Genomic DNA, 25,572 nt, shown 5'->3' with positions numbered 1-25,572 from the left:
TTCTAGTAGCCCTTTTTCCTCCAACCTCTATTAGAGAGTTCTTGGATATTTTTGGTGCATGTATAAGCTGAGGGAAAATAGAAATATGGGGGGAATAAATCAAAAATTCAAGAAAACTTGACTCTTGTGCCTTTACTGCAGTTTTAGTGTGTGATTATTGAACACCCTGTAGTAAATCATCATAAGGACAAATTAGGCACGAGATTTTGGCTGCTTTTTGAATGTGACTCACTTCTACATTGTCAAATGATGAGAACTGAAATCTTAGAAATATGCTTCCCCAACATTGTTACACCAGTATGGCTCAACTCTGCCCCAGAGTGACCTCTCCTAGAGGTCATTCTTCATTCCTCCCCCCCTCCCCCCCAAAAAAAACCAAAACAAAACCGTTGACTGAATCTGGTGACACTGTCAACAAGAATGACATTTGTGTGCGTGTTCTGTGATGTGGGCATCTGTCCTCTCAGAGCTTGAATGGGGTTACAAGTTCTTTTAACAGATAGTCAAATAACTACCACGTATCTGGAAATAGAGCAACTCATAGTATTAACTGAAAGATGCATATGGCTCAGTGACCTAAAGATGAGGCATCTTTATCTGATGTCAGCAATTTCATTCTTGAACTCAGATTTTCAGAACAAGGAAATTGTTATTTTTATAGTGGCTTTGTTTTGATACAAGCAGGAAACTAATTACTGGTGAATGTAAGAGTATGGTCTTTTTTTGTTCCACTTTAGAATCGCACTTTCTGTAGGAGAGCTACCATATTTACTCACATTATTCATGCACCTTTACCCAAAGAATTAGTCTTCTAAAATTGGAGTACATGTCTTAAGCAGGGAAGCTTATTTTCTGCCCAGAATGGAAGCATGGAGATGCTGTAAAATAATTCCTGCCCCCTACAAGCAGCCACATGAATTGCAGTCAGTTTAGTTATGAAATGGTTAAAACTAGAGCTTTTGCCTAAGCAGGAACAAGAGGATGAGTGAACTGAAGGTTAGGCTCTATGCCGGCTGCCTGTAGCTGTAACCAGAAAAATCTTTTTTTCATTCTGTCTTCCCAAAAACAACGTCCATGTCTTATTTGGGGATGTGTGGTATACAAGAAAATGTGGTATTATCTTTGCATCGTGATGCAGGTAGCTCTGTATTGATACTTCAGTTCAGACCAGGGTTTGTAAACATTAGGCATAACATGCAAATCATGTGCCCGTTAACATTCATTCCATCATCCTTGTTTCATTTGAAAGCCAGCAGAATTTTATGCTAGTTACACTTTCCAGAGAACATTTTTGTGGCCCATGTGCTTTGAGTAAATAGCTCTTTAAATTTCTGAATTGAATATTGTAAAATAGAACATTACAGACCTTATTGTTAAAGTGAATGTCAGTGTTCTGTAATTTTTTGCAACACCATTTGGATTTTATTGTGCTCTAAATTAGGTGACAAATGTTTGCTTTGTAAACTGTTTTATAAGTTATTTTAGTTCATTCCCCTCCCCAAAACAAAAAAGCTCCAAGAAGACTTTTTGTTGAAAACTATTAAATGTTTAAATACCTTTTACCATGGTGAACGTCAAATAATCCATTTATCTTCATTAAGGCATATAGCTTTAAAACTTGTGGTTTTGCTGCTTGTGAGTTATGGATGCATGCCCTCACTTGTCAAGATAAATGTATTAAGACTGTAGTTCTCTCTTCTCCCAATATGGATATTCAAGTTGTACAGCACATTTGACCATAGCAAGCAATTCTCCAAGGATAAACAAAGAAAATGCACATACTCCTAGGAATCTCTCTTCCAGAGCTAAAACTGACATTTTATAAATAATTTCCAAGTTTCAAACTTCAAACTCACAATCACAGCATTTCAGTGATATGCATTTGGCATGAGTCAGTTTTAGTTCTTAGTGCTTTTCATTGGAAATGGCATAAAAAGTAAGATTTCTCTGAATTTTTTATGTTGTGGGCTTACAAGGGACAGAAGATGTTCTTCACTTGTGGTTGTCTAACAGTGCATGGCAGCATAAATAACGAAATGGTCATAAACCCCAGCTGCACTGCCAAGGTCACATGTTCCATTTAATTTTTAAAGAATCTAGAAACAAACTAAGCAGTTGATAACAGGTCAGTTGCAGGTGATAAAAGATGTTTTAGAAGGGACATTACTTCTTTTTCCACACCTGGCATAGCGACATTATATCTTTTGCAGAGTTTTTCTTATGCACTAGTAGGTTTGTTCATAAACATGTGATATAAACAATAAGTAGACTTTAATTTCAAGGCCACAGTATATTTTTAAAGATAGCTTCTATGTTATAGGTTTTTGCCTCAAAAATGTTGATGTCACGGAAGTTTTAAATTGAAATAACAAGGCTGACTGACCTCTAACTGTGGTTTTATTATTTTATGTAATTACCATATAAAATGCAGGTATATTTTCATAAAAGGAGTAAGTAGACTTACTGTTACAAAGACTTGGGAATGACGTATACAGTTTTAAAAGTATTATAGAAATAAATTTGACCAAAACATTGTTTGATTTTTTTCATATGCCAGTACTGAGACAGTCCATCCTAAAGAAATGGGGAAGTACAGCACTTATTTGTATCTCTCTGGCTCTGTAAATTTTAGTCCTTGAATTAAATAGTATACACCTGATCAGTCTGTTTGAACATGTTTCTTTTAAAGTTGTTATGGATGGAAGTGTACGGTTTAAAAATCGTAGATAATCTAGAGATTTTGCTTCTGTAACAGTGGCATAGTAATGGATAAAATATGTGAAAGAAAAACATGTTGAATCATATTTGGCGTAGTTCTGCACAAACAGCCAAAACATTATAAACTATTTTTGAGTTTAAAGATGCTTTGACTTTTGACTCTGCAGTCTTTGTTATTTGGATGCTATTGTAGGCTGTTGACCCCATGGAGTTGCTTGAAAAATATTGTATAGTTATTGTTTTTTAGATTATTATGGTTTTTGAAGCTAAGACAGATGTACAAAAAAGATGCAGTTTTTATTTTGTATTGGCAGCTTCCAAATATTTAGTATCTATTTCCAAGAGTTGCAATTAGTAAAGCATCCATGGTACTGAAATCCACACATCCCACAAGCTAATTATATTTGCAAGGTCAGATTGAATACATATTTTCAGAAAAATAAAGGGTTATATAAATGTGTCTTCTACTTGGCTGTTATATCACAGTTTGTTGATCTGGAGTATAATGTGTACAATTCACAAATTTGTCTGATAACAGAAAGTGGTGTGTGATTGTGTTTATTTTACTAACCAGTATATTCACAGCAATCACTTCCAAATATCTCTCCAGTAAAGATGTGTTAATTACAAAACAGACAAGGTCTTCTATTATATTAAAGCTACTAACAAGAAGACAGCAGGAATCACACATGTAAATAGCATCATCAACCCCTATTTTAGTCCTCTGTTTTGATCTGTGAGTTGCGCGTAGACCAAAGGTGCTATTAAAGACTCAGTATATGAAATAGGCAGCATTATATGAACAAAATTTATTCAACAAGAAAACAGACCTTTAACATGAATTTAACAAGCCTGAGAAATTATAAACTCTCATATGCTGCAGATTCATGCAGTGATAATAAACAAAAAAGGAAAGTAAGAGGTTTCCTTAAGCTAGCCAAACTGCTAATGGTTTTGTTATAAGCTGTCTGCTGTTGAAATGACCTCTGAAAAGTCTCGAGACACTTGTACTAGGAAGAATTAAATGGTCAGGATGGTGAAAGAGTTGCAGTATGGAAAAGTATTTTTATAATGTGCTGCTGTCATAATCTAAAAAACATCCTACAACCATAGACTTGGACTTTTTTGCCCCTTTCTAAAGAGGGAGTTTTGCAGGGGGGTTGTGAACTGTGTTACTATTTTCATTAATATAGTAAAAGATGCAGGGAGATGATTCAAGTGCAATGTAAACTAACAGTTTAGAACCACTGTAAATCCTGATCATTTAGAAAATCTGTGGAACTCCGAAAAATGTGGTTTTGCTTTGCTTTAATTAATCCTTGGGGGTTCTCTATTCAAATTACTGTGTCTAAAGTTTCCATTGTAAAATAGGATGTGACCATCTTGCTGTCATCTGATTGCATCATGCTGTACTTCAAAATACACAAACATAGAGAAAAGACTTCGGCTCGTACACACCTCCAAATGCTCACCAGGGCTTTTTCCTTGATTCTTACTGTGGCATAATTAACACCTAGTTCACCCATTGCTCATTAGTGCACTGGACATTAATGAGTCTATTTATTTTGATATGATGCTCTAAAGGAGGAACCGATTTGTTCTCACTGTGCAAAAAGCAATTAGAAGACTTCACAGAAATGAAAATGTAGGATATATTAATGTATTTATGCTTTTATTGCGTATTAGATCTAAATTTAGGTTGCAGGTTGTTGAGCATGTTAGTTTCCTCAAGACAGTTGCTATAGTGATCGCAGTGAATTCCTTTAATCTTAGTGTAGTTAAAGTATTTAGTTTTTACTGGTTTTCATAAAGCAAGCAAGAAAAAGAAAAATGTCATTCAATTTATTTTTTGTTTCCTATCTAGATTAGAGAGAGAGAGAGCAAGCATTTGTATCCTTATTGTCTCGGTATATAATCACTGTGATTTCAGGATATCCTGTTGTAGTTAAAGTAGTAAGCTAACGATTCACTAGATATTTTCATTTTCTTTCTCCAAAGTTTCACGTGCAGAGTCCTCAAGGCTTATTCATGCAGGTAATGCCACCAGAATAACAGAACCTACTTCAAGGAATCAGGGTTGCCAGGCCAGACTCATGTTCAGTGTAGCTGAAATATTTGAGCAGCAGATTGTCTAGGATCTGTTTACCTGAAAGGTATTCAGATGTGACACTGTGGCTACCCTAAAATGTTTGATATGTTATCAGATTAATATTACAAAGCCTAATAGCTAAACTGTTTTTAGTCTTTCCTTTCAGAAACTTGACTTAAAAAATTTACATCAAACCAAAGTATTGGAACAACTGGAGAGTCAAAAATGCTGTTTCATTCTTGGATAGGCTCCATAATTTCTAGTGGAGCAGTCTTTTAAACTCCAGTCTAGGAGTGTAGCCATTAGTAAGTTAAATTATGATGATGCACCTTGTGGTTATGGTACCCTGCCAAGTTAATGTATCTTGCTCCTCAGGGTAAATTTTTATTTGCTTGATTTTTCTATCTAGCAGTCTCTGGAGGACTAAATTGTGGGTTTTTTGCTTTGCTTTACTTTTTTATTTATACTCCTCAGTTGTTACGGTTGGGCATTTGCAGGTGTTCACAAATTAGAACATCTGGTTCAAATGGAATTTCAGTAGTTAGAAAATTGATAAGATGTACTTTGTACACAAAAAGCTAGCTATAAAATAGCACAGGCTAAAGTAATATTTGCTGAGGAAAACCTTTTTTAATAAATGTTTTAAAATTAAAACAGACTGAAGAGATGTGTAGAAACTTTTAGTGGGGTTATTGTTTTACAGATTAATTACATGTAATCTCTTTTTAAAGTATTTAAATAAATTATTTTCCTTTCATTAAGTGTGTGTGGGTAAATTATTCCAGGTCACATTGGAAAGAAAAATATTGGTTGCATGTTTCTACAAGGTACTTGTCACCACGCTGTCTGACTTATATTGGGTCCTTAATACTTTTCCACGTATACTTTCTGTGTGCTGCTTTAAAATGTGAGATGGGGAGAAATCCCACCCATCAGTCAAGAGTTAGGGATTGTATGTACATCAAGACATTTCACTTAATGGAATAAGTGAGTTATAATTTCCCTTTTTTAAAATAGCTGCTTATTTAATGAGCTTCGTAACTACTTTGTACTGTTCATGCCTAAAGGAAGATATGGACCCCTACCCTTTATATACATGCAGAAGTAAAAAAAAATAATAAATTCCTTGATGTGAATAAAAGTATCTTCTGTTTTTGTATTTAAGTCTTGGATACTTGCTTCCACCACAGAAATAAACATAATTTTGCGTAAAGTGCAACGATGGCTTCTTTGACATGCACAACAAGCCAAAACAGTTAGGCTGATTTAGTTTAAGATTTGACAAGCAGTTTTTAAATTTCCATACTGATATCAGCTAATTCATTTCTAATTTCTCTCTGTGACCTTTAATCTTATTTGCATTGCACCCCCAGACAGGTGAATTCATGGTCAGTAATAATATTTGTATAAATTAAAGGGAAGTATTGAATTGGTGAGAATAACTTAGTTGCCATATTTCATTTTATTATTCCAATATGGACAATACTTGTATTCTTGCTTGTTCAAGAAGCAGCGATTTTAAAACACCAGGAGGTTTACCTTCTTAATATGTTGGATGGATGACCATAGTACATAATGCCATGTAGTACTGTTTTAGAGTGGGAAAAGATACCCTAACTGCAATGGAAATTGAGCCGATGTTTTCAATGAAAGTTTTAAAATCCTCTGACGTATTAACCTACATTAAGAATATGACAGGATTGCAGTCTAAGCATAAGGCCTCAATGCCTCACATTCATGCAGGCAAATGCTTTAATCTATGTACACCTCTTGACTTCAGTAGGATTTTGATCTTGCACAAGATTTCATGTATCCATGTCTGGCTGTAGGATCAGAACCTAAATAAACAAGTAAGCTTAGCTGTAAGCAACAGAATGATGGATAGAGGTGATGAGCATAGAACATGACTGTAGTGTGTTCTCAGCTGTCTCTCACTGCAACTGGGACCAAAATGATTGTTTGTTTTATTTAGGGGTGCATTGATAAAGATTTTGGGGGTCGATACCAATAGCCGATTTTTAAGGAGGCATATCGGCTGATACGATTTCTAATACAGTTGCATGCAGCTAGTAAGTCTGTTGTGGTGGGCAGGGAAGGGGCGTGGGGTTGGTCAGATCAAGGCCTCTGCAGTGAGAATGGGTAAGGGCTGGGGCAGGTGCTGCCCAGCCAAGGTGGGGTGGGGCATGGGACAGAGCAGTAGCTCATCTGAGGGAGAGTGTGCCCCCCAGATGTGCGTGGTGGGGGGCAGGGTGGGCTGGGGCTGGGGCTACGCTCCCAGCATGTGGGGACTGCGCTTGGAGCATGCAGCAGCAGCGCTAGGAGGGGAGTCTAGTGGGGGGGGCTATGGGGAAATTTGGGATGGCTGCAGCTGTCCCACATACTGGGAGCATAACTCTGAGCACGGTCCCAGAGTCCCAAGCGCAGCCTTCATGCTCTGGGAAAAGCTTGGCGCAGCCCTGGCCCCAGCCTGTAACTGCAGGCCCCGCCTCCCCTGCAGATCCGGGAGCACATGCCCCCGCTACGTACCTTCCTGGGGTGCACGCAGTGACAGGAGCTGTCCCCCATACTGCCTGGATGAGCCACGGCTCCATCCTGCACCCACCCTGCCCTGGCCGGGCAGTACCTAACCCAGTCCCTGGCCCACTCTCAACATGGAGGGCGTCGATCTGCGCCCCCCTCCCCCCAACACCCAGTCTCTTCCTCGTCCTGTACACCACAACAGACTTACCAGCTGCACGCAGCTCTCCATGCTGTTGGGCTGCGCTTTTCACCGCCTACATGCTGTGCTGCGGTTGCGCGCATATACGGGCATTTATTGGCCACATCAGGCTGATTTCCAATACAATCAATTTTCTTTATATCTGTGCCGATCTGATATTGCATCAATGTATTGGTGCACCTCTAGTTTTATTATATGAGGCCACGAAATATTTTGTTCCAAATGTTTCTTGAAAGGATTCAGCAAAGTATAGGAATAAGCTAGATAGAGGCTCTGCTTTTTTGTAATGAAATAACCAAATACTACCTACTATGTACCTTTAATCATAAATGACCTTGGTTTTCTTTTACCCTGTTTCTTAATCCTGAGCATGACACTGACAAGGACTTTTTAATCCATCAGACAGTTTATAGACCTTTTCTTAGTCAGAAGAAGCAAAAAGCATCTGACTAGAAGGGAATACATGGGGCAAGTTCCTTGCTGGCTATAATTTTGTTGTCATTTCAAGTATTGTGGTGGTATAATTGATGTGACAGGACTGGGCTTTAGACGCAGTCCCTTAGCTTGTGCTCACTTTCAGTTTTAGTCTCTGTCTGTCATTCATTTTGATTAGATAAGATTTAGGTGACAAACATATGCGTGTCTTTGAAGTTTATAGTATGTACAGTAGGAGATTCAATGTGGTATGATAATAAAAAGTATATAAAACTTTACAGTTCCGTGAAAAATGTAATAATTGGTGTCACCTTACAATACAAAGTAGATGTGGTGTGCTGATGGCACAGCCAGCAGGAGTTCTTTTTTATTAATATTATAATTAAATGATTTTCTGGAAAAAGGCCAAAAACAGATGTGAGTTGTTCATGCCTTGTCCACTGTTGCTTGGCACCATTGCTTGCATTTTCTAAAAAGAATTGACTTGACATCTTGTTTTTACAGGTTGTTATTGATGCCTTCAGGTTGATCAATGCTAATATGATGGTCTTGGGACATGAACCAAGACAAACAACTTCAAATCTGGGTCACTTAAACAAGCCATCTATCCAGGTAAACTGAGTATTTGATAATATATGTTAAACTGGTGTTGTTTAGCAGGATTTGAGCATGTGAGGTTATACTTCAGTTTTCTTACCACACATCTTTGCGGTATTTTGTACACCCATAGAAGAACAGCTTAATAGATGGACAGAATTATTCATGTAAATTAGAAGTGTGAGACTGAGCCCTAAATTAACCACATGTGAAAACAGTCTAAATATAGGGGTTTGTGAACATAACCCCATCTTTATTATTTTTGACCTATTACACGATCGGAGGTCCATTAGTATATTTTTCCAGTACTGGAGTTTTAAAATTCCTACTGCTAACATGGGCCTGAGATTTCCTTAAAAATAAATTATTCTAAAACAAGCATTTTAAAATACCTTTTCTGTCCTGTTTCTGTTTCTTGGGTTCTCTTTCCATTTTCTTTATTCCTACATTTTTTTGCACCTTAACTAATTTACACTTCCATTTCTGCTTTGTTCTAAACAACAGCAACAAAAAATCTCTAATGATGTCATTAGGAGCAACATAGATTCAGTGAATCTATTCCCACTTCAATAAGCTATGATTGACCAATCCAAGCAAAGTCCTCTGTTTATATATCTTTGCAGGAGTTTATTAAGTAAAAAGGCTAAATTTGTTTTTGCAGTTATTTTAATCTGAGGTTTGGTTTTTGTGGTTGACTAGCTGTTGGGGTCAAATTTCTGACTTTCAGTGAAGCAGGCCTTCATTTTTAAGAAGCATCTTCTGCTCTAAAAAAAGAGTATCCTCCTGAATGATTAATGCTTTATCTGTAGCATTCTTGTTCCTCAATGTTTTTACAGTTTTTCCTGCCAGAAAAGTATATTTTATTTTCAAATGTATTGTATAAGTCATGGATATTTGCAACCACGAAGGCTAATCATGTATCGGAAAATTAATTACATTGAAAATAGTAATGTATGTTGCTAAATACAGCATATACTGGATAAAGACAATATGGTACATCACCGTAAAACTGAAATCATAGACTTCAACTTTTACTGAGACAGCTGTCCTTTGGGAGCTAAGTCACCATTGTTAAACACACTACCTTCAAAACGCCAGTGGTTTTTTCTATTTCTATTTTAAGTATTAATACATTCCATTAACAAAAACAGAAAAATATTCATGCAAGTAAAATACCTTCTGTTTTGAAAGGTTGAAGTGTTTTGCTATTGATTTTAAGTCAGTGAAAACTGCAAAGTATAATGACTATGAAATAACCTACTAATGTTTTTGCTTGGATATAGGCAAGCCCATGCTTGCATGTTTCAAGAGAATATATTACTGAGCTTTTTTAGACTTTATGTAATGACCTCTCTTGTAAACCCCCATAGTATCATACTACTTCATTATATTTTACAAAAGGTTAAACAGCATCTCACAGCATAGCATCGCAGCATAGCATATTCTGTGTTTTGGCCATAACTTTTATTAATTGCAAGACTGCAGTGACCGTTTCTATAGTACAGCATTATGCTAAAAATCTTGCTGTTTAAAATTAAGTGTACATATGTCTTAAAACCTTTTCCTTCCCCAGAGAACAAATGAAGGTAGACTTATGTTCTAAAGTACCTGTGTAAAATTCTGGCTTTGCTGAATTTAATGTAGAAACTTCCATTGGCTGATATAAGACTAAGATTTCAACCCCTATCTTTGTTCACTTTTATTTCGGGGAAACAAAAGACGCACTTAAATTGGAAGTACTTGTTCTGTTTTTCTTTGCTGTCATTTTTAACAGAGCTCTTTCACATATAGTTTACCTGTCTAGCTAATTTTAACCAGTGCTAGAAGAAGCCCTTGTATTGGAACAAAGCAACTAGGTTATTTTTTAAATAAGGTTGTTTTTTAAAATGTAAATAGTTACTGATATTAGAGGTTTCCAGTTAACCTGTTGTAGTGACACTTTAAGATGAGTGGAACAGTATCAGTGGTTTTGATTTTGCTTAAGTAATGTTTTTTCTTTAGAAGAGAATGATTTTAAGGGAGATTGTCCAGCACCGTTTTAGTACTTCTAAAACCTAGAGGAATGTTTCAGAATGTCCTCTTCACTTGTAATGTATTTTGAACTTCATATACAATTTTTTAGCAGGAGGAAAACCATTAAAGAAGACTACAGAAAGCTTAAGTCACTTAAAGCTGAAATTAAGTTATCAATCAGGAAAAGTTTTTAATGTTTCTGTAACAGTTATAATAGCATTTGAGCAACATAGTTAACACACAATTATTGATCCTTGTAAAAAGTAACTTAAAACATTTATCTGTATTGCATAGAAATATATACACAAGAAGGCTATTTAAACTTAATTTATGCATCTATCTTTAACTTTAATAAGGAACAACTTTGAAATCATTAAATTAAAATCTTTACTTTCATTTTGTATAATATAAATAAAGTATGAGCTTAGGATAACTCTAAGGAATACAGTTAAATGTGAATAGGTAAAATGATTGAAATCAGAATTTGAAAGATCATAAATACATACCCAGTATTTACGTGTTAAATGTTATAATTTCTTACATCTCAAAAATATTCTCCAACAGGCTTGAATCTGTCACATTTGCAAAAAGGCTGCATTTTAATCCAACACATTCCTTAAGTCATAGATTTGAAAAGTATACCTATAATCTTTTATGATGAAGCAAGAAAAGGGAGCATACATACACAAAAGTTCCATATAATAAAACTTGTTTGTTTTAAACCAGAATGGTGATAAAGAAAGCTAAGAACTGTACATTCATGGAGCACATGCCGATTAATGGGAAAGGCTTGTTTGCATTTACAGTGAAAAATTTAAAACACACATAGAGTACTAGGGCAGTGCTTCTTGCAGTCTGGCCCAAGATGAAATGTTAACTACTGCTCTAGCCTCTACCACAATACTACAGCTCAAATGCATAAGGATTAAAAAATATGGTTGTGAAATGTCTGGCAGTGGTTATAGAGAGATGTGGTCAACTTAAAAAATCATGCTTACTATACTTACTTTCATATAATGCACAGCTTTCCCCTAAACAAACAAACTCACAAACAAAAAAACCAACCCTCCAAGATTAGGGTGTTTCTTAAGCTGGGAGGCTGACTTCTGCACCAAAATTGAAGCATATGGACACTGTAATGGCTGCATAAGACACTTTAATGGCTGCCATAACTGTCTGACTTTTCCCAACCACAGAGGGCAGGGGAAGAGTGTAGTCTGCAGTGTCACTTAGGTTTAACTCTCTCAGCCAAAAGCTGCTGCCAACCTAGCAGCAGCTGTGTGAGAATTTAAAAACATAGCTTTACCTCTATAGTGATGGTCAGGATTCATCCACAACTCTGGAAAAGTCTTATTTCTTTAATTTGCCTTCCCAAAACAAGCTGTGGGTCTTGTTTAGTAATGTGTGGTATGTGAGCAAACATGGCATATGTCGGGGTGGGCCATTATTTCAGGTGGAGAGCCGCTTACTGAGTTTTGGGAAGCCATCGAGGGTCACATGACAGGCAGCTGGGGCAGATAAATATTAATTTTCTAAATTTTTAGGGGCGCCGCAGACCGGACAGAATGGCCTGGCAGGCCTCATCTGGCCCACAGGTCACATTTTGCCCACCCATGGCATATCTGAAATACCTGCACCACCTATTTTTATAGATAACACCTAAATTTACCATAACTAAAAGGGATAGAAAATATTTTTTTTCAGTTTGCTTTCTATATGTATTCATCATCACCATACAGGTAGGTAGTTATTACTATTTTCCTTGATGCTTGCACCTCTTATGCAGCAGCGGATAAAAACCAGAGCAAAATAGTTTAGAAATACAAAATATAATTGAAAAACTACAGTATTTGGAATGGAGAATTAGGAATAAGTAGAGTATTTGATTCAGTTTATAACTTTAAAAAACCCCTGACTATTTTAAGATAAGTGTCACTGTAAAATACGGCTTTTTTACTAATATTTCATACCTGTGATGATAACTTTAGTGTAATGTATTTTTGTAGGCTCTGATTCATGGACTGAACAGGCATTATTACTCCATTACTATCAACTACAGAAAAAATGAATTAGAACAGAAGGTAAGTTTTTATATTTTTTGTTTAGAGTACAAAAAACACTTTACAAACTATTTAAAGTGATGTGTAGCATGTTGCAGTATTGTAGTTTGAATTAGAATTTCTGACATTTTTAGTTGACATTAGCACTTTTTTTCCTCTGTCATGTTATGGATTTATTACAAAACAAATTAACTAGGCTGAACTATCCTGTATTAGGCTACATCTTCAAAAACATCTGTATGCATAACAAGTAATTGTGGTAACAGTAGCTAACAGAAAATGAGTATTTCTTGTATAAATAATTTGATTTATATTTTTTTCTAAATATATCTACATTTGTCATATTTCAAAGTTGCATTTAATCCTGAAACATCTTTGATCCTTGATCAACCTGAGCAGGTTCGTCAGAAATTTCAAGCTGTGCATGGCAATGTTGGTAGATATTAAACCTACCTTTACTTTGGAGGAGTAGAATTCATAGGAACAGTCGAAGCTACAAAATAGAGGCTTAACTATAAGCACGCCCAATACACACGGTGATTTTGTTTGGTCTGAATAGTACAGCTCAAGCCTTCACTAAATGCTTAGAAACTTGGCAGCCTACTTAATTATTTTACTCTTGGAAAAGTGGTATTATGAGATTTCATGTGCATTTAGTGTCAGGAACTTCCATATCAAAATTGCTCTTTTTAAAAGTAGAATGAGCTTTGTCTAATTTCCAATTTAACAAATTTAGTCTTGAATCTGAAAATCAAAGTGCGTTCTTCCAGGCTATTCATAATTCATAGAAGTCAAGATTCTGAAGGCCAGACTGCCTTCTGATATACCTGGATATGTTTTTGCTTTTGTTAGCTTGTATAAATTTAAACAATGATAGAAATTTACCCCACAATTGGAATTTAATATGCATGAGTTGAAATAGAATCCAGCTTCTCATATTAATCTCTCAGGGCCATCAGTAGTAGTAAGTAATTTCTTTCACTGTAAGTGTCTGTCTGTCTGTATATATGTACATATAGGCTGTCAGATGATTTAAAAAATTGATCACAGTTAGTTCCGTGATTAAAAGAATTAGTCACTTTTAATTGCACAGCTAAAAACTCAAAATTATGTGCAGAAAAACTCAGCTGTGCAAAATTATGCAAGTACTTTGTATAGTTGGGCATTGGGTGAAGGTGTGGGGGGCTGTGTGTGTGGGGGGTGTGGAGCCAGGGGAGGGGGGTTCCCACACAGGATGTGGGGTACTGTGGGTCAGGAGTGAGAGGCAGTAGCAGGGCTGGGGGAGGACAGCGGCTTGTGAGTAAGTCAGACAGATGCACTCTTTCTCTTTCTCTCTCTGCCCAGCAGGGAAGGGGCAGGGGGTCAGATCGAGGCCCCCGTGGTGAGGGAGGGAGTGGGATAGAGGCGGGTTGGAGTGAATGGGGCCCTGGGCTGGGTTGTGGGACAGTTGGAGCTTCTGGCAGCTTGTCGGGGGGGAGGCGGTCCCACCACTGTGTACATCCTGGGGGAGTCATGGGGGGCCGGGCCTGTGCCCCCCAGATTTGTGTGAGGGCTACTGCTGTGAGGTGGGCTGCTGCTGCAGGGTGGTGCTCCTCCTTGCTGCCTTTGTCTCAGGAGTTGCGTGCTGGCTGTGCCATGACCCCTGCCCGGCCAGTGGTGGGAGGCACAGCATGGCATAGATTTCATAGACTTTAGGGCTGGAAGGGACCTCATCAGATCATCAGGTCCAACCCCCTGCCCAAGGGGCAGGATGTTAGCTGGGGTCAAATGATCCCAGCAAGATAAGCATCCAAGTGTTTCTTACGTGTCCAGAGTAGATGCCTGCTATTCCAGGCTTTGGGGACTCAGACAGTAAAGAAGTTTTTCCTCATGTCCATCCTAAAACAGTCTTCTGGGTGTTTGTGACAGTTAGACCTAGTTTTCCCTTGGGATGCCCTGGTGAACAGACAGTCTTCCAGTTCCTGATGCACACCCCTTATATACTTACAGGCTGCCACCAAGTCACCCCTGAGCCTTCACTTCTCCAGGCTGAAGAGTCCCATGGCTCTCAGCCTGTTCTCATAAGGCTTGCTCTCTTGTCCTCTAATAATGCATGTGGCTCTCCTCTGGACTCTCTCAAGCTTCTCCACATCCTTTCTAGAGTGCGGAGCCCAGAATTGGATGCAGTATTCCAGTTGCGGCCTCACCAAGGCTGAGTAAAGCAGGAGAATGACTTCCTGGGTCTCACTCGAGATGCATTGGTAGACACAAGCCAGAGTTTTGTTTGCTTTGCCAGCTGCAGCTCCCAGGGCAAAGGCAGCGGGGTGCAGAGTCCCAGCCTGCAGCAGCAGTCCGCCTCTGCCCTGCACACAATCAGGGGGCACATGCCCCTCATGCCTCCCCCGAGGTACATGCAGTGGTGGGAGCTCCCCTGGACGAGCCACCCACAGATCCGTCCCATGACCCACCCTGGCCCTGGGGCCCCATTCACCCCTGCCCCACTTACTCTGTCACCATGGGGGCCTTGATCTGCTGTTACATGCCCCTTCTCTCCCCCACGCCTTTTCCCCTTCACAGATTTGCTTGCTGGGCACTGCTCCATATGCCTCTGGGCTGTGTTTCATAGTTTCTAGGGTCGGAAGGGACATGAGCAGATCATCTAGTCCGACCCCTTGCCATGGCAGGAAATAATACTGGGGTCAAACAACCCCAGCAAGATGTTCATCTAACCTCCTCTTAAAACCCCCCAGGGTAGAAGCATGCACCACTTCTCTTGGAAGTTGGTTCCAGATTCTAGCGGCCCTGACTGTGAAGTAGCGCCTCCTGATGTCTAACCTAAACCTGCCCTCTGCCAGCTTGTGACTGTTATTCCTGGTCAGTGGTGACAGTGGCAGAGTGGAGCTTGGGTGTGGGCTTCAAAACCACATACCACGTGTTCAATTTAATGCATTAAAAAAATTAACTTGAACAATTATTAATGTGAGATATTATATACACAAGGGAAATTATCTTGAGAGAGAGGCTGCTAAATTTACATGCATCTTGTAAGTGTAGAATCAAGACATCTAAGTGCTTGTTTACTTGTTTTTGGATGACTCCTTCAGTAGTCCCCAGTTCGCATAATGAGCCTCTTTTTCCTTTTGAATAATTTTATTTTCATTCATCCTTATGCAATATGTACTTTTCATATAAGCAACACTAGATTCTTCTGCAATGATTGTCCGTTTGCCTCAGGAAATGCATATTAACTATCAGAGACTGTTGGTATCTTGAAAATATAACATGACATGATCAACTATCTCTTGGGTCTAATGGGTTCCTTTAAATCTGGTTTCATTTGCTAGGCTGAGAAGACATTTGCTATCTTGACTTAGGGCTTCTCTGTATATAACAAGTCTTCTGCTGGCACATAGCTATCACACCTCACACCAGAGTGCATCCCAGAGTGGCAGCTCTGTATGGCTCTGCTACAACAGTTATACCAGAAGGTCCATGGTGCACTGCAGGAGGCATAACCTGTTAAAGGGGCCATGGCTACTATGGGAAAGTGTTGGCATGTCCACATATACTTCCTGATGTTTTCCCTTTGGCAGTAGAAGCCTTCTGTCACTTGCAGAGCTGGTATTGCTCTGCCAAAGGAAGGGGTTCTGACACAGGGTAGTTATTGGTGTGGACACACTCCTGGTTTTGTTGGCAGAAACTGCTAGGCCATAAGGATCCTTGAAATCATCTGAGCAGGTAAAGACTAATCTTAAGTACCTTAAGAGAGGCTTGTAAAAATGAGTTAATGAAGGGTCAAGTTAAAAAATCCTTCATAGGGACTGTTACACCCATTTTGTCTTTTTTTTTGTTAAACCATCTTAAACTATGTGTGTTTATGGATAAAGAAGCAAAAGCAGCAAGACTCAGTTGGAAAGCACATTTATACCAACACAGCTCAGAATCTGTGGGAGCTGGTTAATCTAGATTTCACAGCAAGGCCCCAGTGTTTTTTGTCTATTGAAGAGAACTAACTTCCTAATGTCTTTATAGTACAAAACCTGTCAGACAACACATGCAAAGACTTCAGCTGCTGTAGGAGGGAGCCCACTCCCTTTAACTGTGTTTTAAAGCCACAGTTTTATGAAGATGTCACATAGAATTGAAAAACAGCTCCCCTGCAGATAACTTGAATTCCTAGTTTTATAATCAACATAATGGAGATTTGAGGACTTAGGCAGTAAATGCCATATTCAGGAATTGGGGAGAGGATAGAATATATCTGTCTACCTAAAAGACACCAGAATCATCCTTGAACTGTCTGAGAGTGGGCAGAGTCTCCTAGATGTGTGCCCTCTAAGTACTGAAATCAGAACCTAAGATGTGTCTTTCCACCAGTTCTTTCAGTCCATCAAGTCAAGTAAGGCAAAACTCAGATAAATTTCAGAGCCCCTGTTTAGGATTGTCATATTAAATTCTCCCATCTCTTGGGCTCTGCATCCAAATCAGACTCCTGGGTATTAGTGAAAGACTCAGAAATGTTCCCCTCTGTGGAAATCTTTAGTTAAAGTTGAATGGTTTTATACAGTGTATAATAAACCCTAAATATTCTTATGACATGGATCTTAGCACCCCATGAGAATGTGAAGTTTGACTGCTTCTTTAAGGTGCAACTTCTTTGAAGCCAGCTACATGGAAGAATGCTAGCATACGGAAAAATGAAAAAAAGTCATATCTATCTGTCTTTATCATTCCTTTTTAGAACCATTTGTTTTGTTTATGGTTAAAGTCCACTGCATAATAGCAACAGCCCTGTTCAGGGATCATCAGTATGGTAAAAACATCTGCCTAATATGCTTAGTCCACAACACTCTACTGTCTCTGAACTATGAACAGGAGCCAAAAACTTCAGCTGCCATCTGTGTAGCAGCTAAAACCTCTGTCTTTTTCTGTGATTTATTTCTCCAGTGTTATGTACTGTCAATATAAAATCTAGCAAACTTTAAGTATGAGGACAGTGTAAAAGTTTTTTTAATCAAAATGGTTACACAGACTACTGCACCTACTGTTTACTTCTCATTTTCATAATTATTTTAAAGAATAAATAAAATATTTGTTGCAAAATTTCTAGTCTGGTGCACCAGATTACTGCAAAATCCAGGGACTTTGAGGATAGATATGCAAAACATACTTTCCTTTTAAGATTAAAAATGCTTTCCTAACTAGTTGGCATGTTACTACCCTTAGTTAGTTTATTCATATGCACTCTTGCATCTCTGATTAGTGAATAAACTTTGGTGAATAAACTTTGTGTCAGGTGGGCCTTGGAAATTGGTATTGGAAGTCTACTTTTTTGACACAGTTTTCAAAATCTCTGACTTTATTTTGCAGATGTTGCTAAATTTGCATAAGAAGAGTTGGATGGAAGGTTTAACACTTCAGGACTACAGTGAACATTGCAAACTCAATGAAACAGTAGTGAAGGAGATGTTGGAATTAGCTAAGAACTATAACAAGGTATTCATATCCTACAGTAGTAGCATGTTGGGATTGCTCTCCATTCAATTAATGCGTTTGTATGATGCATAGCAAATAAAATGATTCTTGTGAGACTTAAATGGATTTGGCAAATAAGGCACAACTGTAGCTAAAATTACAAACCAAAACTATCTGGGTATTGAGTGCCTTAGTAACCAAGTGAAAATTAGCTGTTGCTTATAGCTGACCGCCAGATTTAAAGGCTCCATCACAGTTTTTTAGCTGAAGCAGCAGATTTGGCTCTAATCTAGCAAACTCTGAAGTTCTGTAATTTAACATTGATTCAGAGTATTTCAGGAGTGATTTAAAAAAACAAAACAACTAATTTTTGCAGCTGTCAAGAACTACTTGATCAGACTACAGGAAGTACTTGCAGAGTAGTAGAATTGCTTAAAAATTCATCTGATACAGTAGGTGGGTATTTAGATCTCTTAAAATATATAGAGCCTGACTATATACTGTGTTAAGCATAAAACTCATCTAGCATACTACAGAATCAGGATTATAGTTATCTGTAGCATAAATTAATAGTATTTATTTACATTTAAAATATTGCAAATGACTGAGGTTTGCTCTGCCTATGTAAACAGTTACTAGAAAAAATATAGGTATAAAAGTGCTTTAAAACAAATGCATTGTAAATTCCTAACAACGAAGTTGAATATCACTTTAAATTATTTGAGTAAATAAACTTTACAGAGTAAGCATTTAAGATTAAATCAAAATAAAGAAATATCACTAAAATGTATTCAAAGAAGCACAACATACATAATTAAAAATAAAACCTAGAGTAGTTAGAAATAAATGTAATGCTGTCCTTTGAATATTACATGATTACCTCCCAGTTCCTAGCTTTTTACAAGATTTCATAAATCCCAAGCACTTCTTTTTTTTAATACAGTTTGGTGAATATATCTAGGGTATCTGACAGTAGAACTGCTCACAAACACTCTCCCCTTGATCTCTTGCACTAACGCTTAAATAATAATTAGTGCCACCTTTGCTAAGCAGTTGAAGCATCTTTCCTTTTGACTCTCTGAAATGTGTTGTCTTTTGATTTTTAAGAGGAAATTATATTTTGAGAATCTTGTGGCTCAGGAAAAAGTAAACAAAATCTGAAACACTGACCTTTTTTGTATTTCTTTCACAGGCTGTTGAAGAAGAAGATAAGATGACACCTGAACAGCTGGCAATAAAAAATGTTGGCAAGCAGGTGAGGTGTAATGAATTATAGTGAGGTGAAATAACATGCTTTGTATATTTTTAATATTGGTTTAGTCGCTTGTATGCAGGTGATTTTTCTTCTATACCCTTGATATTTTCAACTCCCTATAAATAATGAACTTACGCTTTCTGAACAAAAGGACTGTAGGTAATCAGTAAAGCAGTTACAAAATCTTTCTGGTTTGTAAATTATCTGTCTGATATGCAGTCTCTTATAATGAAATTTGTAGCTACAGCTAAATAAATTTTATAAGCCACTTGATATCCTCCAGATTCTACTTTTCATCCACTAAGAGAGAAAGAAAGAAGAAAAAAATCTTAATTATGCATTCCTTAGAAGACAAGATCATGGAGTTTTTGTTTGTTTTGTAAGTCAGTCTTTGGATTCCTTTATTCTATGGCTGTAGAGCCAGGAGGAGACTTAAGTTCACCTATAATTCACTGACAAACTGAGGATGTTTAATGCCAGCACACAAACAATAGGTATGCTAAATGCCGTCATATTACCTTGTGCTTTGGAACAACAACACTTTTTAAAGGGCACAGTTGAAATAGAAAAGAATCAAGCCCATCTTCTTGCAGTGGTTGGACATGGGACTTACAAGATATTACATTAATTCCATATTTGGTATTGGCCAATTATTAGCCAAAGAGAGAAATCTGTAGCTGTGCAAAAAGATTAAAATTGCTGAGGAAGGAAACTGCTCTCAGAATTCTAATTAAAAGCAAGTGATAGCTTTAAATACATCCAAACAATTTTTCCTTGCAAGAACAAAGACAGGATTTATTTGTATGGCTGCTGTAGTAAACCATAGAACTGTTTCAGAGGATTCTGGATTACTCGCTTGTGTCAGCTTCCAGCAGTGTGATGTCATAACTTATCTGCAATATTGCTCAGCCAATCATGCACATTGTAGCATTCAGATCAATTGGAGGAAACAAAAGGAAAAACTATCATTTTAAAGGATTTATAATAGTGGTAAATATTTCTTCTCAACTGAAACCTAAGCCTTATCACATGTATAATTTATCATTTCAACTATGCTTTAAAATCATACTTTTTAAAGTTAATTCAGTACAGAAAAACTGTGTTTTTTTCCTTGCATGTCAGATTTTTTTACTAAAAAGAGACTTTTTGGTATATCTTTCTCAACTTGTAAATAATTTAATGAAAACACTTCCTTCCAGTATTGAAACACACTTCCTTCCAGTAGTTTTTTTTTTCCTGCTCTTGCATTTATACACCAAACTTTATGGATTTTTAGACACAGCTACTGCCATGAATATTTTCCCTTTAGTTAGAAAGATAACTACAAACAGAGAAATCTTAAAGAAATAAATGAAGCTTGCAAATGGATTATAGAAAAAGGGGTGACACTTCCATGAAACTGCATGTAATGTGGGAGAGATTCTTTAGATCATTTCTTCTAACAGAGTAAAAATCATGCCCAGTACTGCGTTCTGTTGTAACTTCTTTATACTGGTTTCTGTATAAGGAAGCAATGCAACAGAAAGAGCCATTTTTATAAATTCACTTATCTACTTTACACTATACTGTGAATATTAATTAGCTAGGTTAACTTCTGCAAAGGTGTATGCATCTATTTAAATTTACTACTGTAGCAATCCTGTTGTCTTGGGCAAATGCATAATATTGATCTGAGAGAGAATTCACTACATAAATAATATTGTTTATCTGGACTTAGGTTCATATTTTTGCAGCTATTTAAGCATGTACTTAATGTTTTGAAGTTAAAGTGTACTCAAAGAATATTACTTAAGTAGAGGGGTAAGTCTTTGTATCATTTTGCTCTAAATCACAAAGTACTATATCAATGGTAAGGGTAAAATCTTGTTGAAATAAATAATATTACATGATTGAATTGAGTGAGGCCAGAATTTCACCTGAAGTACTACTAAATGAATTACATGGTACAGATGTATTTATTTACATTGATACAGTAGATCTCCCATGTCAAATTGTAGACATTTATGGTGAATTTTCATTTTAAATGGTACAAATCTCATCCACAGAAAAATGGTTCAGATATGTATTTGAACTTTTTATCTTTTTAACTTTTGCAGTAACAAAAATGTACAAAAGCATTCAAATGTATTTAAAGATCTACCTTAACCTCACAAAAACAAGATTAGAAATGCAACTAAAATTGTGTTGCTAACATGTTCTGTGCTTAGCTATTGCTGGTCTCATAAAGTAGCACCATACATGCAAAAACATATATACAGTTTACTATCTAGGTTCAGCCACTGAAGCGATTTTAACTTTGAATTCCCTTCTATTGCAGATTAGTCAGTCCTAAAGTACTGGTTTACTTATTATTCTTAGCTCTGAGGCAACTATATTAAGGGTGAAATCCTGGCTCCATTGAATTTTGACTTCACTTGAGTCAAGATTTTGTATGGAATTGTATAAAAACTTTGTTTTCATTTTATACTTCCAGAATTGGAGAGACAAATTAACCCATGCATATTTGCTTAACCCACATGTGGCTCTTTTTGGATTATGTTAAGGATTAACAAGGTCAGAGTCATGAAAACTCAGAATCCAAGCTATATACATTATTTGAAGGAAGGAAAACAGTGACTTTACAGGCTGGGAACATCATTTCAGTGTCCTCAAGTGGAACTGAAATGCATGTTGCTTCTTGGAGCATTTCACATCTTAATGATTTCTCTAATAGCGTGTTTTAATATTTATGTTTCAGGACCCCAAACGTCATTTAGAAGAACATGTGGATGTGCTGATGACCTCAAATATTGTCCAGTGTTTAGCAGCTATGTTGGATACAGTTGTATTTAAATAATGAATCTACTGTTGGAGTGCTTTCTGTGTGTATTTGTCTGTTGTTAACACTCAGAAATCAGGGACTGCTGAAGATATATATGGTTAAATGAAAGGTATCATTTTCAGCACTATAACAACTTTCAGTCTCTGTTGTGCAATTGCTTCTGTTTCTTTGTCAGGGTCTTACAGATTCCACAGCAGTTCAAGAACACAGAGGAGGCAAACTGTATCAAGTTTTTTTCATTTAATATTTGGGGAAAAAAATCAGTAGTACATATATATTTTGATTGTTGCTACATAATAAAAATACATTTACAATCTATCTAATTTTTGGAAGGTGTTTTTCTGTCAATTGGTAGGATGGATAGATATCAGTGTAGAATGCTTACGTAGGTAAAAACTTGGTTTCCTATGTCTTGTTAAGAGATATTTTAATAAGTGTGGTAAATAACACTTCAAATTAAAGGAGACTCGCTTGAATTACTGAGTAACCTAGGAAAATAAAAACACGTACTTTGTCAGTAGTACTGTGTTCAAAAAAACATTGTAAAACATTATTGTAAGCATTTTCACTGCCTGAAAAAAATAAAATGTGACTGGAAGTCAGTCATAAAGACAATTCCTTAGCAATGAGAGGAGGTTAAATTAAATCTCAAGTCCCACAAGAAGAGTCCCAGTTGCAAAAAGAGACTTCTCAAGCCCCTTCCTGCTCTCAGGCTGTGGGAACACTCACTCAAAGGAATTATCTTTGTGCATTTACCTTATTTAAACCTAGCTCCTGTCTCAGTAAATCCAAGCAGGTGGTTTTCAGTATAAGGCAGCTACAGAGACCAGACTCACTAATGTTCCTCTTACACTTTTGTTCTCACACATTATTCTGTTTAACTAATGAAGTGATTTTAAAAAAATGTAAATACAATTCACAGGTTCAGGCAGATGACTATTTTAAACTCCTGCTAGATTTGAGTCTTTAAAAGACAGAATTACAAGGGGGACTTGACTTGTGTGATTGGTAAAGCCTAGCTTTGCCTCATTGTTCCATTTTATGTCTGTAGGTGGCAAGTATTCCATGCAGTGCAAACTGTAGTCTGTTGGTTCACTAGTTTATTACAAGGCATTTTTTTAATGCTTTTTTGTGCCTGTTCAGATGTTGACCTTTAAAAGTTAGATAATATTTACAAACAGAACTCTGTCAAATTATACTTAATAAACATCTAATTCAAATAGAAATAAATGCAGATGTTTGCAAACTTACTGATTTATAAGCCTCAAAAGAAGGCAACAGAACACCAGACAAGGAGGAAGGGAAAAACACAAAGTTCCTGATAAGTAGCACTAATGTATCAGGTGTTTTAATATTTGGGGAGTGAGGATGCTTTACAGCGGGTAACTGAAGGAAGATTTATTTTCAAGAAGCAGCATATTTGCTGTAGCCTGGGCTTGAACCACAGCATCCAAGTCCTGTGTATAATGCAGCCTGGCTACACATTGTTTCTTTTATAAGGATGCTGCATAAACCTCTCAAATTCTGTTTTCTGTCATGTTCTAGTTGTTACTTTATCTACTAAGCATTTTAAGAACCCAAAAAGAAAGGATTGCATAGCTGTTTGAGAGTAGGATGCATGTAGTGACATGAAGGGCAGAAGGGACCAGACTCCTGTCCAGAAGGGAGCACCCAAGCTTCATTAGGACCTGACCACCCTGAGGAGTCATGGACTGTGCCTTTTTGCAATTCTCCTCCAACCCTTTTCACATTTTTTCTATGAACTGATTAGCCTACCAATACCTATCCATCAGTGATGCCCGCTTAACAAAAGGACAAAATAAAGTTTTTTTTTCAGAATACATTAGTACTATTGCATAATTCCCAGTTTGCTGCAGAATTCATTACATCTCTGCAATGTAAATTGATATGCCATGGTTGAATGTACTACATGAAATGTGTAGTACAGTCTTTCCCCTATGTCTCCTGGAGATTTTGCCTCGTCTCCTGATCTTTCAGCTGGTGCTATCATCATCATAGCAGTTTTGCACTGGAGAATTTGTATGTGAAAGAAATGAGCACCAAGAACTATAGCAGCTTAGTATGTAACTAGCTCTGCTCAGAAAATTGCTATATATTCCTGGAAAACAGGATGCATGGTGTGGAAAATAGTATGCGCTAACCAACCAGCCATTCAACAATCAAGACTAACACAGTAGTGTGCATGACTGGCATTTGTGAAAGATTTCATTAGAAATGTTTTTACGGAGAGGCTTTAGGACTATTTCCACTGTAAAACATGGTCTTCCTAGAACAATAACTTAGTTCACAGCTGACTATCTCAAATACATTTACTGAATCTTGTGCTTTAGTTACAAAACCAAAACCTGAAACTTTATCAAATGTTTCATTAGCATTTATTTACAAATTAATATGATGTTTGGCTGCATCCTATGTAAGCGTAAAACCTTTTTATATGGCTTTTCACTGTAAACATACAATAATACTTGAAGAAACCAGGTAGTTGTTATCTTTTTCAGATTTCAAAATGTTAAGGTTTTTTAAAATGAACTAAAATCCATTTGAAGAAAACATTTTTAAAAGGTATTTATTGGATTTTTTTAAAGGGGGGTTTAAATTTACTTTTCTGTTTTCCTTCTGATGTTTAGAACAGTTCTTTTGATGGGCAGGAGAGCACAGAACCAAATGTGCTCACTTCTACTCTCCTCTATCTACTCTCTTTATGATCTTGGAGCTTTGGAGCACTAGTTGGAGCTTTGTTGCTGACCTCTTTGGTAACTCATTTCTTTCTGAGCTGTGGCAGTGCAAAGGATGGCAACACATGGTCGAGTTGACTGAATGAAGAACTATCAAATGCCCCAGGTCAAACTAAAACTACAAGAATTATTTCCACTATAGTATTTGGGGGAGTAAGGTGTGTGTCCCTTAAGAGCAAAGCTTTCTTTGATCATTGTAACTGTACTTTTCCTTTGCTTTTTGGAGAGAATGGCTTTGCAGTTTCCAGTAATTTGTAATTTATAATAAATTGGCATCTAGGAAGGTCTCTGATTTTTCCACCAAATATTCGTTTGGTTACCTACAGAATATTTGCAACGATGTTTTTGTCTCCCGTATTGAAGGTTCAGAGGGCACCACCAGGCTGGCAGCAGCAGCATTGATCCAACAGGGCTGCTGAGGCCCAGCTTCCACTGTATGTGGCACCTCTCCTAGGGTGAGCCCGGCTGCAGAGGGAAGTCAGGGGCCTTCACTCCTTCCCCGCCTGGTTTCTTACCAGCGGCCAAGGCTCCGGTTCCTGGTGGTGAACGAGTGGGGGAGAGGGACCGAGCTGGTCGCTGAAGCCCCGTCCTGGCCGCACAGGCCGAAGGCAGAGCAGCGTCTGTGCGCGGGGCCCGCGAGGGTCTCTCCCGCCGC

The 25,572-nt window shown here is 37.3% G+C and overlaps 1 protein-coding gene across 1 annotated transcript in view; it reads left to right on the top strand.

Moving 5' to 3' along the window:
• The window catches only part of PSMD14 (proteasome 26S subunit, non-ATPase 14), a 72,723-nt gene extending 49,666 nt beyond the window's left edge, over positions 1 to 23,057 (top strand). Inside the window, exons 8-12 of the mRNA XM_019554156.1 lie at positions 8,466 to 8,573; positions 12,578 to 12,652; positions 17,981 to 18,106; positions 19,278 to 19,340; positions 22,078 to 23,057. Coding sequence (XP_019409701.1) covers positions 8,466 to 8,573; positions 12,578 to 12,652; positions 17,981 to 18,106; positions 19,278 to 19,340; positions 22,078 to 22,176 — 471 coding nt within the window. The 3' untranslated portion in view covers positions 22,177 to 23,057. The remainder of the gene's footprint in view (positions 1 to 8,465; positions 8,574 to 12,577; positions 12,653 to 17,980; positions 18,107 to 19,277; positions 19,341 to 22,077) is intronic.
• Positions 23,058 to 25,572: the final 2,515 nt, after the last annotated feature.

This window comes from Crocodylus porosus, unplaced genomic scaffold, assembly GCF_001723895.1.
Source record: "Crocodylus porosus isolate Cpor-Errol unplaced genomic scaffold, CroPor_comp1, whole genome shotgun sequence".
NCBI classification, from domain to species: domain Eukaryota; kingdom Metazoa; phylum Chordata; order Crocodylia; family Crocodylidae; genus Crocodylus; species Crocodylus porosus.
Note: the sequence above shows the minus strand (reverse complement) of the source record. Positions and strands in the feature narration are given on the sequence as shown.